At 41.3% G+C, this 13,781-nt stretch overlaps 1 protein-coding gene across 1 annotated transcript; it reads right to left on the minus strand.

Annotated features, from left to right (window-relative positions):
- Positions 1-8,872: 8,872 nt before the first annotated feature.
- On the minus strand, positions 8,873-13,345 carry LOC118415183. Its single transcript, XM_035819564.1, has 2 exons — positions 12,422-13,345; positions 8,873-9,294 (listed from the first exon to the last, which is right to left on the minus strand). Exons 1-2 carry the CDS (start codon positions 13,331-13,333, stop codon positions 9,187-9,189), a joined length of 1,020 nt encoding a protein of 339 aa, XP_035675457.1. The 5' UTR covers positions 13,334-13,345; the 3' UTR covers positions 8,873-9,186.
- Between the last annotated feature and the right edge of the window lie 436 nt (positions 13,346-13,781).

Raw genomic sequence — 13,781 nt, forward strand, 5'->3', positions numbered from 1 at the left:
TGAAGGTTAGATGGCAAGAGCACATCACCAACGAGGAAATCCTCAGAAGGGCCAACTCCCAACCCTTAAGCAAGATCATCACAGGGAGGAGGATGCAGCTGGCAGGGCACATCCTGCGCCTACCAAACCACAGGCATTCTAAGACTGCCATGACTTGGATTCCTCCAGGGGGAAAACGAAAGAGAGGAAGACCAAAAAACACATGGAGGAGGACATTCAATGAGGACCTGAGGGGAGTCAACATCACATGGGGAATGGCAGAGCAGACTGCGTCTGACAGAGGACGATGGAAACTACTTGCTGCCCAATGTGCCTCATGGCACAGGAGGACCTAAGTACTAAGTAAGTAAGAATGAAGACCTTTATTGTAACGCTGGTTCGCCTTTATTCGCGGGGTAACCTATATCCGTTGTACCTAAAACAGGATATTCAGTTATATCACGGACGGTGGTTTAAAATGTTTTTTTTTCAATATAATGCAGTTTGAGACCACCGTCAGTCGACTTGATATCCCAAAATATCCTGGTGTTAAATACGACGGATAAAGGTTACCCCGCGAATAAAGGTGAACTAGCGTTACATACATACCCATTGGGTTCAGTACAGGTCACAACAATGATACAATGAATCTACACTACCCAAGATTCGTATTCTACTGCGTGCATTTGGCTTCTTCTCGTTTCTTAGTGATATTGAAAATGTAAGAACAGATATGCTTTATCAGTAAAGGTTTGTCTAGCTTCATAAGGAATATAAATGTGTCTATATTACTTAGTTGTATGAAGTGGGGGAACATGGGTTCTATTAGTCTGTAGAGTTCAGCTCTTTCTTTCTTGTACAAACTGCATTCTACTACAAAATGATGTTTGTCTTCTAACTCATCTAGATTGCAGTATCTACATATGCGTTATATAATGAAAGAGTTGGGTGGGGTTGGAGGGGGATGGGGTACATTTTTCTCACACTAGCCTTAGTTCTGGATTGCCCTGAGTATGTCATCCATATAATAGATTCTGCACGGCATCACTCCATTCGCAAATATACATGGAAAGGATGAAAGACGTGTTTGCTTGAACTTGAACTAGTTCACTTTTGTCTTCCTGTTAATAAGATACCGTTTAAAACTCATGAACCCAAGGGACCACCAGTATATATTCAGCAAATGGCCACACGGCAGACAGACGAACAGCACAATGCACAACCCGTATCCACACCTGTCAAAAGGGGGAAAAGACAAAATGACATCTGAATGAAACATGTATAAACACACGTTCTATGATATTATCGCAAATGCTAGAAAGACTATTACTCAATATATAATATCTAAGTTGCTTGAACTATGCTACTATAAATCTATTATTAGCTGACAAAATCCATGATTCATAAATAAAAGAATATAGCTGATCGTTTGAAATCAACCGTTTCACACTAGCTTCGATCTCTTTGTAGCACTGTAACACTTTATGATACGGTGGTTTGTTCTACTATTTTTGGCGACGCCTCAGGGGCTAGCCTAATAGTATTTTAATGTTAGTACGTACCTTTTTATCTCGTCCATCTGTGGCAGAATAGACGACGCAAAGTTATACCAATAGAAAGGGAGGACGAGAACCCGGATGTACAGATACAAGGTGAATGACACTACCCACAATGCCAGGTACCCCGGTGCATCACGGGAAACACCCAGCGTCTGTAGTGTGAGCCTGAAATGAGGGAGAGGTCACGGGAGTGAGATTGGATGTCTACGTGAATAGTTTTTTCAAGATTCATCGTTAGTCTGCAATGAATTTTCTGCCTAAAATGATCTGGAGTTTATGAAATGTTTTCAATATTTATATAGGCTCAAATACAATCTAACGAAATTTCTGTATCCTTCACGTTTAGTAGCAGCCCAACAAAGTCATTTTCATACTAGAGTTTAGTGAACACATACCTTCTTCAAATAAAATCGGATTACTCTGAAGAATGCTTTTGGCAGACATTAATGTGCTGATCATTCTATTTCTATTATATCCGAAGGGCAAGTAGAAGCCTCCGATGTTCGTTCAGTAACCTGAATCGACAAAAAACTAACAAAAAAACAACTCACAAAAACCAAAGAAGTTCATTCAAAACACACTGGGTAACCTATCAACCTATCGTCACCCATTTTTCTTCAAAATGGAATGATCCGGATAGAATTATTAATATTGTCATCCGAATGCTGGGTTCAATACTGCGTGAGTAGGGGATGTTTTTTTCTTGTTGGACTGGTCCAGAAAAACCCCGGACCTGAAAAAAATCATTTGACCGCATGTTGGCCCGATTCGAAAATGATCAGACCCCAGAAAAGAACAAGAGTAAGTAGACGAGAGTTGATAGTCATTTTACCATGCTTCTACAGTCAAACTTGGTCTAAAACAGCTAGAGGCGACTATTATAGTATTAGTGTTATTTACATGACACGGATAAGATTTAAAACGTCAATGGACGTCGGATATTTCACCAAACAGAATCCTTTGTAGCGAAATTTGTTTTGAGAATCACCCATCCAAGTTTTCACAGATAATAAGGTCTGGACCTGGACCTGATCCTCTGGACTTGGATCGTACCTGTGCCTGGATTTTCTGTACCGGTACCCACCCATATGGGTGAGCCTAAGGAGCCCGCTGGGGTAGGCTTACATATACCAATTTCAATAGAACAAGGCTGCCGTTCAGATTTAAGCAGGCGTTAGGTACAGGCATGGAAATGGGACTTACCGAAATAAGGATACTGGCTGTGTCAGCTCCATCCTCTGATGAAACACCACCACATACGGGTCAAAACCGTACACCTAGAAGAAACAATTGTGACAAATCACACAAACCATGGATAAGTAAGTCCTTTTACACGACCAACACGTTTTTTTTCCCGATATTTTGGCAACCATCTGTCATCTTTGTTTTTGTAAGGACAATACTAACCGGTTCTACTTCACACTGCAGTATAGGTGTCGCTGCTGCAATATGAAGAATGTGGTCCCAAACGTGACTGAGTTCATACCCCCTCTCATCACTATTCATGTCATGACGGGATTAATTGTAAAAGCAAAACCTGGCTGCAGCGCTAAGTAGACCATTTAGTGTTGCCCTAAGGAAGGTGACAGACGGTCACCGAAACGTCGATCGGTGACAAGATGCTCATAGGAATTTGTATCTATCGATTTACCAACCTGACGAAACTATTCTCGGTCTATGTATACCTGACAATATAGTGGCATTGGTGTAGTGTGACCGATGCAGTGTAGTGTAGTAAGGTGTAGTGTAGCGAAGTGGAACTTACAACTGACATCAGCTCTCCGAAAGCCGAAATGGCGTGATGCAAGAGGTCCGTAAAATCCCAGGCTGGAATACTATAGCTGATAACCAAGTCTGTAAGAACAGGGGGAAATCGTCATCATTGTACTTTGAGAAGTCAACTTAATGTCCTAACTGTAAATAGTACATTATGAATACATTTACTACGCAATATGTCCTGTTAGATTCGTCTAATGACACCGAATCTTCCACTGGTGGTCAGTATTAATAGTTTCTTCCCCTATATACAGAGACCGACTACAAACCTAATGTGCATTGTTTGCACTGAAATCCAACGATGAAAAACCTATAACGTTAGATCTGTTAAAAAAATAAACAGAGCATGCACGTGGCAATGAAAATATGAATTAAGTATAGGAACAGACATAGAAATAGGAACGCTAACTTGCAACCATGACAATTTTGTGTCCGGTGGCCTGACGAAATTACAAAACACAATGCAAAGTTAATGCCCGCTTTTGTTCATAGTATAGTTGTTTATATTGAGTGTTTGGTTGAAGACACGTTTTAAACACAGGATTATTACAACAGCGTTGACCATTGTAATGACTATTCCGCCTCTGCCTACTTGGTACAAAACAGCACCATGACAAAGAAACCTGGGAACAAAGCTTTACATCCTAACTTTCCCACTGCAGGTTAGGTGGGCGTTTCGTGTGTTTTGTGGCATTGCATTACTGGTTGCGATACAAACTGGAAATGAGATTTCGAGTCACCCAGTGCAGTAGTTTTCCTTCGTACTTGAAACGTACTCTCCAAGCAGAGGTTGAGTCGCGTAGATGTAGTAGTAGTCGGAAAAATTACACCGGTGCTTATCTTACCCCTTTCGTGTGTTTTGTGGCATTGCATTACTGGTTGCGATACAAACTGGAAATGAGATTTCGAGTCACCCAGTGCAGTAGTTTTCCTTCGTACTTGAAACGTAAATTGCGGTTTGGGGCATCTACTGTTGTGGACATACTGTGGTCGTGATTGTTGAGTGGAACATAGCTCTTATACAGTTGATAGTAAGTGTTGTACGTTTGAGTCTCATAGCGGCATGTTTTAAAACGGCCGTCAAGAATTTTGTTCGAAACTTTGAAATAAAAAGAAAATAACTCAAGAAATGGATAACGGATCCTCATGACTTTTTATGAATAAAATGAATTAATGTATGAAAACAAGATAAGTGATGATATGACATATTGATATACTAAATTTTAGTTCTGCAGTGCTTTCCATGATAGGAATATTACAAAATGAGGTATTTGTAACTGAAAAAGGGAGAAACGTCGATATAGGTTATGCATATGAATACCTTCATGTCATTTGCAAAATCAATGAGAAAATACTACAACTTCATACTGTACTGGCAGATGGTGCAAATTTCATACTTGCGGCATTTAGAAGTTAAGTGAAGGTGAACATCGTTCAACATAAATAATGCAAATTAGAACCTTATTTGAGTAATTGATGAAAAAATGCTAGAATAGCCTTGGTAACTAGCAAGACTTCATTACACTGGATACTTCACGTGGAGAAGATGGATGGTCAACTGATATTATTTTTGCAAATGAGGGACTTTTTTGCATGGTACATTAGAATCATTTTTGTATAGTTTTGTCTTAAAGCTTAACATCATTTGGCGAAAGTATGAGGTTTTGGAACTCTAGCTCGTTATGCCTGATATGATGCACAGAAAACCGAGAAGAGTGGGGGAAACTGGTTGCAAGACCTTCTGTGATGCCCTAACTGACATATAATTAAACTAAAGGATAGATGAGATGATACTGTAATGTTTTGATGAATATCAAATGATAGATATTATTTTACCTGCCAAAAGATACCCCAGGTTGAAGGCAGACGTATGCCGCACTACAGGTATGTCCTTACTGCAAACAAATATAATTCAACACAGGGATTAATGTTTTGAGTCACAAAAAAACATATTCTTCTTCCAAATCATTCTGTTCACAATCATTCAAGCTGTGAACCGCCATATTAGGATAAGCTGTTGCGTTGGGCAGTTTGACCTTTAACCTTTGAATTAAGTTGAGATGTTTATTAGTGCCTTAAACAAAGATTTCTGTTCAATCAAACAACCGTACAGGAATCAATGAAGACCGTAAATGACTGATATATAAGTTTTTATTATAACGTTACCTGATCATATCCAGAGACAGGTTCCCAAAGAAACTGACGTAACAGGCGAGCATGGCGACTATTGCCGAGGATACACCGAGCGCCGCACTGAAAATTCAACGCCATCATTGTTGCAATCTTTTAGCAATATTTCACATATGATTCAACAGAACAACAGAAAATTAAAAACAGATAAAGAAGATTATACCCAAATTTTAAAAGCGTAGGTAACTATCACGGTACATACATAGCTAGCTATAAAAACGGACAATGTAAACTAAAATTTAGAGAAGTAAATCAAAATATATAGCCATAGTTTAACAAATAGAAAGAAAGATAGGTATATTAGATGTAAGATAGATAGAAAAGCAGTCATCCTCAAATGTCATCCTCAAATGTCAGCAATGCGGCTTCGCACGGTTGTGTTTTGGCCAAGCACACCGGGCCACACCTACTCTTCTCTATAAATATGATTTTTACGCATTATGCTAACGACTAAATGTATATAAGGAAATAAAGATATACGGGGGTCTGCATGCTCTTTTCCGTAAGGCGTAGGCAGCCTATTTTTATTTCCTGTAGGGAAAGCCAATTTTCCGTAATTGCCTTCCACGATTTAGCGTAATACGCAGAGGGGTTCTTCTGAAGCGTAAATCTTTGTCGGGACCCCCCATGCAGACCCTCATATAAGTAGAACTACATACATAAGCAAAACACATATGTTACATGCATATATACATGACACATGCATAGATATAGTTACATATATATACTAGAGAGATAGATTAACTAAACAGGTAGATAGTTACCACTGACACTTACTTATATCGAACTTTAGTCTTCTTGTTCGTGCCCAAAGCGCGGTACCCCGGTGACACCCATGAGAACAGTCGTCCGGAACAGAAGAACACAACAGCAAACACTCCGGCTCCACTGGCAAAGGCCAGGAGATGGGTCCAGTATAACGGAGGAGTTGTCAACATGCGGCAAGCAGCACTCATTGTCAGGGCCACGTTAATTAACGTAAAACTAGGAGAAGGGTTTGGATCAATCTTGGAACGGCTATGGTTTACCTAGAGTGGCTAGTGCGGTTCTCGACTCTGTAACAAAATGAGTGGGAATGTTCCCACACATGTCGGTATTGGGGATTACTGCATCTGTTTTAACTGGATGTTTTTAGCTGTTTTAAGTTGATGTACTCCCACGAAGATTAGCTTTCCAGCAATCCATACTACTCAAACACGGATCCGTGGGTATGTTGGAGTGACATAGTGATACTCCGTACGGAGTGAAATACGAATGTATTGTTATACGGTACACTGTATTCTTAATGTTCTGATTCTCCTGTCACAATCTTCAAGGGAAAAGATCTCCGTCGTTCCTGACCTGACATTTGGCACAAGGACAGAGTGGGCCAATACCCCCAGTCGTTTTTTTCTGTTTTTATAGGTGCCTTTAAAATGAATTTACTGAATTATTTTGGCCATTTTCACACCAAAACCGTATATTTTGGCCTCTCGTGCCCTGGTATTTATTAACGTTAAATGACTTGAAATTTGGTATAGATGTACATTAGATATTTGGTAAAAGGATCCAAGTAAAGGTTTTGGCATGGATTATGATTATGATATTCTGGGATTCGTTTAGGCGATCTTTACAGCCTCGCTCGGCGTTCGAGCGGACGTTCACCCACGAAAGGCCGTACGTGGGGTTGCATAACGTGTTGCATCTGTAGAAAAAATACAACATAATTTAACTTCGTGAAATAAATGTTTTCTGTCTTAAAGAACAGCAGTGCCTTTTTTGTTTATATGTGAATCACTAGCAGGTTGTGCGCGCGTTGTAATCAAGAAATAAAAGTGGGATTACAGTAGTTTCAGGTAAGGGGGGGGGGGGGCGCAGAAGAGTGATGAAATTGTAGCGATGACAAAATTTTAGCGGTCGAACGGTTCAATAGTTATAGTACCTCAGTCTTCCTGTACCCGACATGATCATGAACGCTCGCAAAAACATCGTTCCTCTGCTCGACCAAAAATTAGATCGTTTTTCCTTGAAGCGTCTTGAGTTCAAAGTATTTTGGACGATTTTTAGACACAAAGTGTACATCATGAACTGTCCATTTCAGAATTATAAATGATATTTTTTTTTCAAGTTCAATTTTGGAACAGTCCATTTTTGCAGAAGGAAGAGGGTGGACTGAAATATGCTGAATTTGCTCCTAAGCAAATACCGGCCTTTCTAGTCTATCTAGTTTTGCTTTCTTTAATTAGAGTTTTACTCTTTAACTCAGTGACTAAACACTACTTTTCATAGAGGCCCTATAAACACAATGCCATACGAACAATACGTACATGACAAAACGTAGCTGAGTAATCAAATCATAAAATCGCAATCCATAAATTATAAAGTCGTTATCCATGCTATGTCGTAAAGTTGGGAGGTCAAAGGTCATGATCAAACTGTGTACATTGTTTACAATGCATGTATGGACGGACGGAGCAGTTTTTACATCTAGTGGGAGTGAAGTCAAGCTAGCTACACATCGAACTGTTATAAGCAAAATGTTCTTTTGTCATTTTTTAGTTTGACTTTCGGCAATCGCTGAGCTTGATCAGACTGTGTTGGGTTGAATACATATGTGTATATATTTTACATTTCTACGGCAGGATATCTACTACAGGTTATGCAATTATAAACAAACCATTTTTGAAATGATATCCTGTTCGTGTATCCTGACGACAAAATTGGTCGCTCATTTCGACAACTCTAATTTGATTTCCCCATGATAGGGAAAAAGTAATTTCCGTGATTTGTATGTGCGCTTTTCGGAGACAAGCCATGCAGATAAAACAATGCCTCTTTTGTTTGTAGGACTAGACACTCATACTTCTTGAGTGCGAAATTGATGTTTTGCCATATTCTTATTAAATATGGTTTAAACATGTTGTGCTACGGTCACAATTCGAAAAGGGACGCCGCACTTTTGATCATGACCCCATGCCCAACCTGCCCCCTTGGGACAGCCTCCGCTGTTGGGCTATTTTGTGGCATGGCTGGGCCCCGGGATGTTTCTAAACTCACAGTTAAAAGGAACCCAGTGACTGACAAATAAACGCTTTATGCTAATCGTGAAAATACTGAGAGGTAAACTCTATCTTACACACATACGCACGCACGGACGCACATACACACACAAGCATACGCACTCGCGCACACACAAACACACATACACTTGCACAAACAAACACACACACACACACACACAGCTGCAAGTACATGCGCACGTAAGTGCTCACATACATAAAACATACGCACACACACATGCACACACACACACATGCACACACACACATAGAAGGAAACACGCATAGAAACTCAACAAAACAGAACTCCTGAACTGCTTGATCCGATCTTGTATTTTCTTCATCATATCATGAAACACAATACTGAAAACACCATAAAGCATTACATAATGTACCGCCACTGTCTTCAACACAGCTCATAGTTGTGATAAAACGTATGCTTTATTCCTGTACTTCGTCTTAAGAGAGAAAATACAATCATTTGACCATCTTTAACCTATATATCTAACAACATGAATGTCCAAACATGCAACAATGGCATGTTTGGTAGTCTAGAAAGCTGTAGTCCTTTTTTCTCTCCGATAGTTTCCTTCTTTTAAAATTGGACTCATTGAGTCGGTGTTTTCTTGCTTTCTGCTACGTCATCATGACTCGGTAGCCTCGTCGAATGACCGCGCATGCGCAGGTAGCCAGCTCCTGAAGGGTGTCATGACGTCACGAATGTGCCGTGGGCTGATTGGTCGAGCTGGCAGCTACGAAGAGAAAAAAAATAACATGAGAATGAAGCTACGTCATACTTATTCGTACGTCATACGTACATTCGTAACATTGTACTCACTCACTCCTGGTTGGCAATACGTATTGATGTTCAGAATACTTCTTAAAGTGTATCACTAGTTCGCCTTTATCCGCGGGTTAACCTATGTCCGTTGTTTTAAAACCACTGATGGACGGTGGTGCTAAATTGCAATATTTAGACAAATAAAGTCTGTGATATCATAGTGTTTTACATGTCATGGAAATAATATGTAGTTAATGTAACTGCGTTTTAGACAATTTTCACCGAGTAATGTTTAATATGCTATTTGTCTCGTTTTCATGTTCCTGTGTGTAAATGTACACAATGTAAATAAGCTTAATGATTCGGCCTTCAGCCCGCGACTTTGTTGTTAAGAAATAAGCCACTCTAGAACTATTCCTAAAAACTTGTGGAAAACACAGTACTTCAATTTGATATCTCCAAATTCCCTGTTTTTTTTTAAACATTGGATAGAGAGTCTCCGCGAATAAAGGTGAACTAGCTTTACACATCTAAAACGCTGAAAAGTATGTAATAATAGTGACAGAGTTTTCAAAGAACTCTTCCTCCATTTTTGAAGTTGTTTACAGATTGATAGCTTGGTGTAAGCTATTATTTGCAAAGTGAATGTATCACTCGATATCTTTGCAATTAATCTTGAAAGATAAAGTGTTTCTCACTAATTCGTGTCATGCGTATTACTGCTGTCTTATTGCTGATACCCGTATTATAAAGGGCCTTACATTTATATCCTGCCTAGGTCAATAAAAGCTCATTATTTCTGTAAAAAAGGTAACAGAAAGACAAAAGATGATGTAAACTGGATTCATATCCATTGTAATGGACAATATGAAATCAATATTAGTTCTGCGGCTTTATGTCAATTTTTCTATTTGCACTGGCATACACAATCCCAAAATCAATTCTTACCTCGCAATAGCATTCTCAAATTTCAGGATCAATGGCGAGAAGTTTTGGAATATCAAACACGGCTAAAATTAGTTATTAAAAACTTATAGATAAGAGTAGGGGTAACGCTATGGTCACACACTTGCACCGGTGCCCGTTCGGGATGTAGTCCCGGCCGGGCTCCATAGTCACAAATTTTTCCATGTGGACTACGGGGCACTCTTGGTGCACTCCCCAGTTTATTTGGGGTCTCAATTCGAGGCAGCGCACCCTCGAGTCTAGCGACTGTGCCTTCCAGAAAATAGCCGTGACCGGAAATGAAGGATATTCCTTTAGCTTTAAGAACAACTGAGTTTCAGTTTCTTCAACCTTTCTAGTTTTCGTAATTTTTGGGGGAGAAAATTTTTGACCTAAGAAATTATGCACAAAATTGGGAATTTTCACGTGGAATTAAAATTAAACTCATCCCCTATATCTTAGTCACGAAAATGATTGTTATTGTCGGAATGAGAATGCTCTTCGGTGTAATCAATGTATAATGAAGAAAATTCTAACACTGAGATTTTCGCAATAGCCCGACGCACGAGGCATGGCAACACGGCCTTCAGGACGCATGAACGGGGAATCTGGGTCAACGCATTTGCGAACTATAGCTACGAGCAAAGACTGCATGAATGTTTCACGTCAATTGAGGATAACAAAAAAAACTCTTCCTATTGCTTTTTGAGCGAGACGAAAATATGGTATGCTATATATTTCTCCTATACGGTCACGATGTAGTGGATTCTCGAGCTCGTCAAGCACCGGTGCACCGAATCCCGTTACGGAGGACGTAAATGCTGAATTCCAGAAGGAATTCCAGTCTGAATTCCAGTCAGTGTGTTAGGTGTGCTTTGTATCCTCCTACGCAGATCCTCGCCCAAGGCTTATACAATATACCTTGGAGAGATTCTGCTTAACCGGGCTGAGATTTCCGCTTTTTTGAGCGTCGCCTCTCTACCCATTTGTCAGCCAACGAAATAATCGCATAACTGTCAAATAGCAGTTACTTAAGCAACTGGATATGGTTTTGTAAACGGTTAGTCGTTTGAGACAACATTCACTACCTTTCGCCAGCAACACTCAGCAAGATCTGTTGGTCAGCGGATTTTAACCAAAAGCTATGAAGGCAAGATTTTGACAGCCCAATAGGGAACAAAAATAGGACAAAAAAAGTCAAGGTTTATGCTAATTAGTCAACTATCTCCACTAGTTTGAGTACTGGAGTTAAATTCGTTGAAGAGATTCATTAGTCACGTATGTTTGCATTTAAAAGAGTTTTTCATCAATCAGAGACTGTTATTAAAGGTAAGCAAACGTACCTCCAAATTTTCGATGGCTATCCAGTCCTTCTTGCTCACTCTCGCGAGAACTAGGTCACTCCGTGAGCAAGATGGACTGGATAGCCATCGAGAATTTGGAGGTACATTTGCTTACCTTAGATAACAGTCACTGATTGATGAAAAACTCTTTTAACTGGAGTTAAATTATGTTCTCTCGCGGGGTGGAAGGACTTGGTCCAAAGTGCCGGAAAGTTCGAGACGTATGCCTCCTTTCTTGTGAAGGATAGAATTGCACATTCTCTCAAATACTGCCTCGAGCTCTCTAATTTTCCGTTCGAACCAGCGGGGTACGCGGTCTATCATATCTGTGGAGTTGAGTTTGAAAGAGTTTCCCTGATTGTGTCCTTGAGTTTTTCCTGCCATTGATCATTCACAACCCTGTATACAGCTGTTTTGATTTGACAGTTTTGATTCATGACCTTGCAACCTATCCCATTTATCGGTAAAAGCAAACCCAATGAGACTATGGCAATGGAGTTCATCAAATATGAATTTGACATTGCATGTCAAATTCATATTTGATGAAGTCCATTAATGATGGATCAATAGTTGGGTGGTTTGATAACTTCGAACAAGTCACCATTAATAAAAAATAATGCCAGTTTGCCCCAGTTATGAAGCTTCCAACGGTGCCTACCATTTCAGACGAAATGCGTATTTCAGTAAATCACACGTGCTCAATGCTATGATTTTGATGCCACATAAAAAGACCTACAACATCAGAGCACACGAATATGCATCCTATTTCATGTGTACAACGAAGAAAGAGTGAGTTGGAACTGTCCTTACCGCAGAGTCGTCTTTGTCGTAAGGCATGAGTCCTGTCGACTCGTTGTCTTCTCCTGCTGAGTCTGGCTCGCCGTAGCCCGGCTGGTTCTGCCACCTCTGGGACTGCCAGTTGCCGTCAGTACTCCCACCGACGTCGCTGTTGTCGGCCTGTTCGGGTGAAGGTGTCACCTCTTCCGCCCGTCCGTACCTGTTGTAGCCGGTTCCCAAGTCGAAGCGGCTGAGAGGCTTGGGTGCCCGCCCGTAGCGATTGTAGCCGAGCCCCAAGTCGAATCGGCTGAGGGGCTTGGAGGTTCGCCCGTAGCGGTTATATCCCGACCCCAAGTTGAAGCGGTTGAGGGGCTTGGGTGAACGGCCGTAGCGATTGTAGCCGAGCCCCAAGTCGAAACGGTTGAGAGGCTTGGAGGTTCGCCCGTAGCGGTTGTATCCAAGTCCCAAGTCGAAGCGGTTGATGGGCTTGGGTGCCCGGCCGTACCGACTGAAGCCTTTCCCTAGCTGGTGGCGGTTGAGCTGGTTCGGAGAGCGTCCGTAGCGACTGTACCCGAGGTCGATGTTGTGCCGTGTGAGGGACTTGCGGTTAGATCTGTTGTACCCCGACCCGAGACTGCTCATCAGCTGCTGGAGGTACCCCCGCCCGTAGCGACTGTACCCCTCTCCCAAGTTGAGGCGGCTGAGCTGACTCGGCGCCCGCTTGACGTCGGCGGTCTCGTCCGGAGAACTGGCGTCGATGTCGTAGCGCTGGCCGTCGTCCGCAACCTGGTCTTCCACGAGCGAGTCCAGGACGTGTAGCGGGATTCCCTGTGATCTGGGGAGATCGCCGCCGGTGTTCTGGAGATCGTTCACGGTTGCCACTGCACGGTGAGCCGCCGGCCATGCTAGGAACAACGGTAACAGCCACACCATCGGGGTCCACATTCCAACTTTACCCTCGTTTGCCCTGAAAGCAAATGATCAAAACGTTATGAAAACTGCAAAGTTCAATACTCAATGGTTTTATAGTTGTGCTATATGTGACAAAAGCCCTAAAAGCTTCTTATGCCTGTTTACGAGTTACACTAAAACGTCATCCATATCCTCCATATAAAAAGGCACCGTAAAGAAATGCGTTTGGGAGCCCACAGCACTGACAACGCATCACATCAATGGTACAGCCAGGGACAGTTACCATGTACCTGTAAACAGGTCACCTCCAAATCAGGGAAGTGGAAGGGCCTTTTAACTTAACCCCTTTCCCCCAATGACCTAAATTGAACACCCTGGAGCTACCGAAAACTGTAGCCCTTCTTTTTAAATGATGAAACAATCCTCACTACTGTGAATCGTCTTTCTAGCCTCTCAGGTTCCCGAATATCTCTTTATATCC

The sequence above is a fragment of the Branchiostoma floridae genome, chromosome 5 (genome assembly GCF_000003815.2).
Source record: "Branchiostoma floridae strain S238N-H82 chromosome 5, Bfl_VNyyK, whole genome shotgun sequence".
Classification (NCBI taxonomy): domain Eukaryota; kingdom Metazoa; phylum Chordata; class Leptocardii; order Amphioxiformes; family Branchiostomatidae; genus Branchiostoma; species Branchiostoma floridae.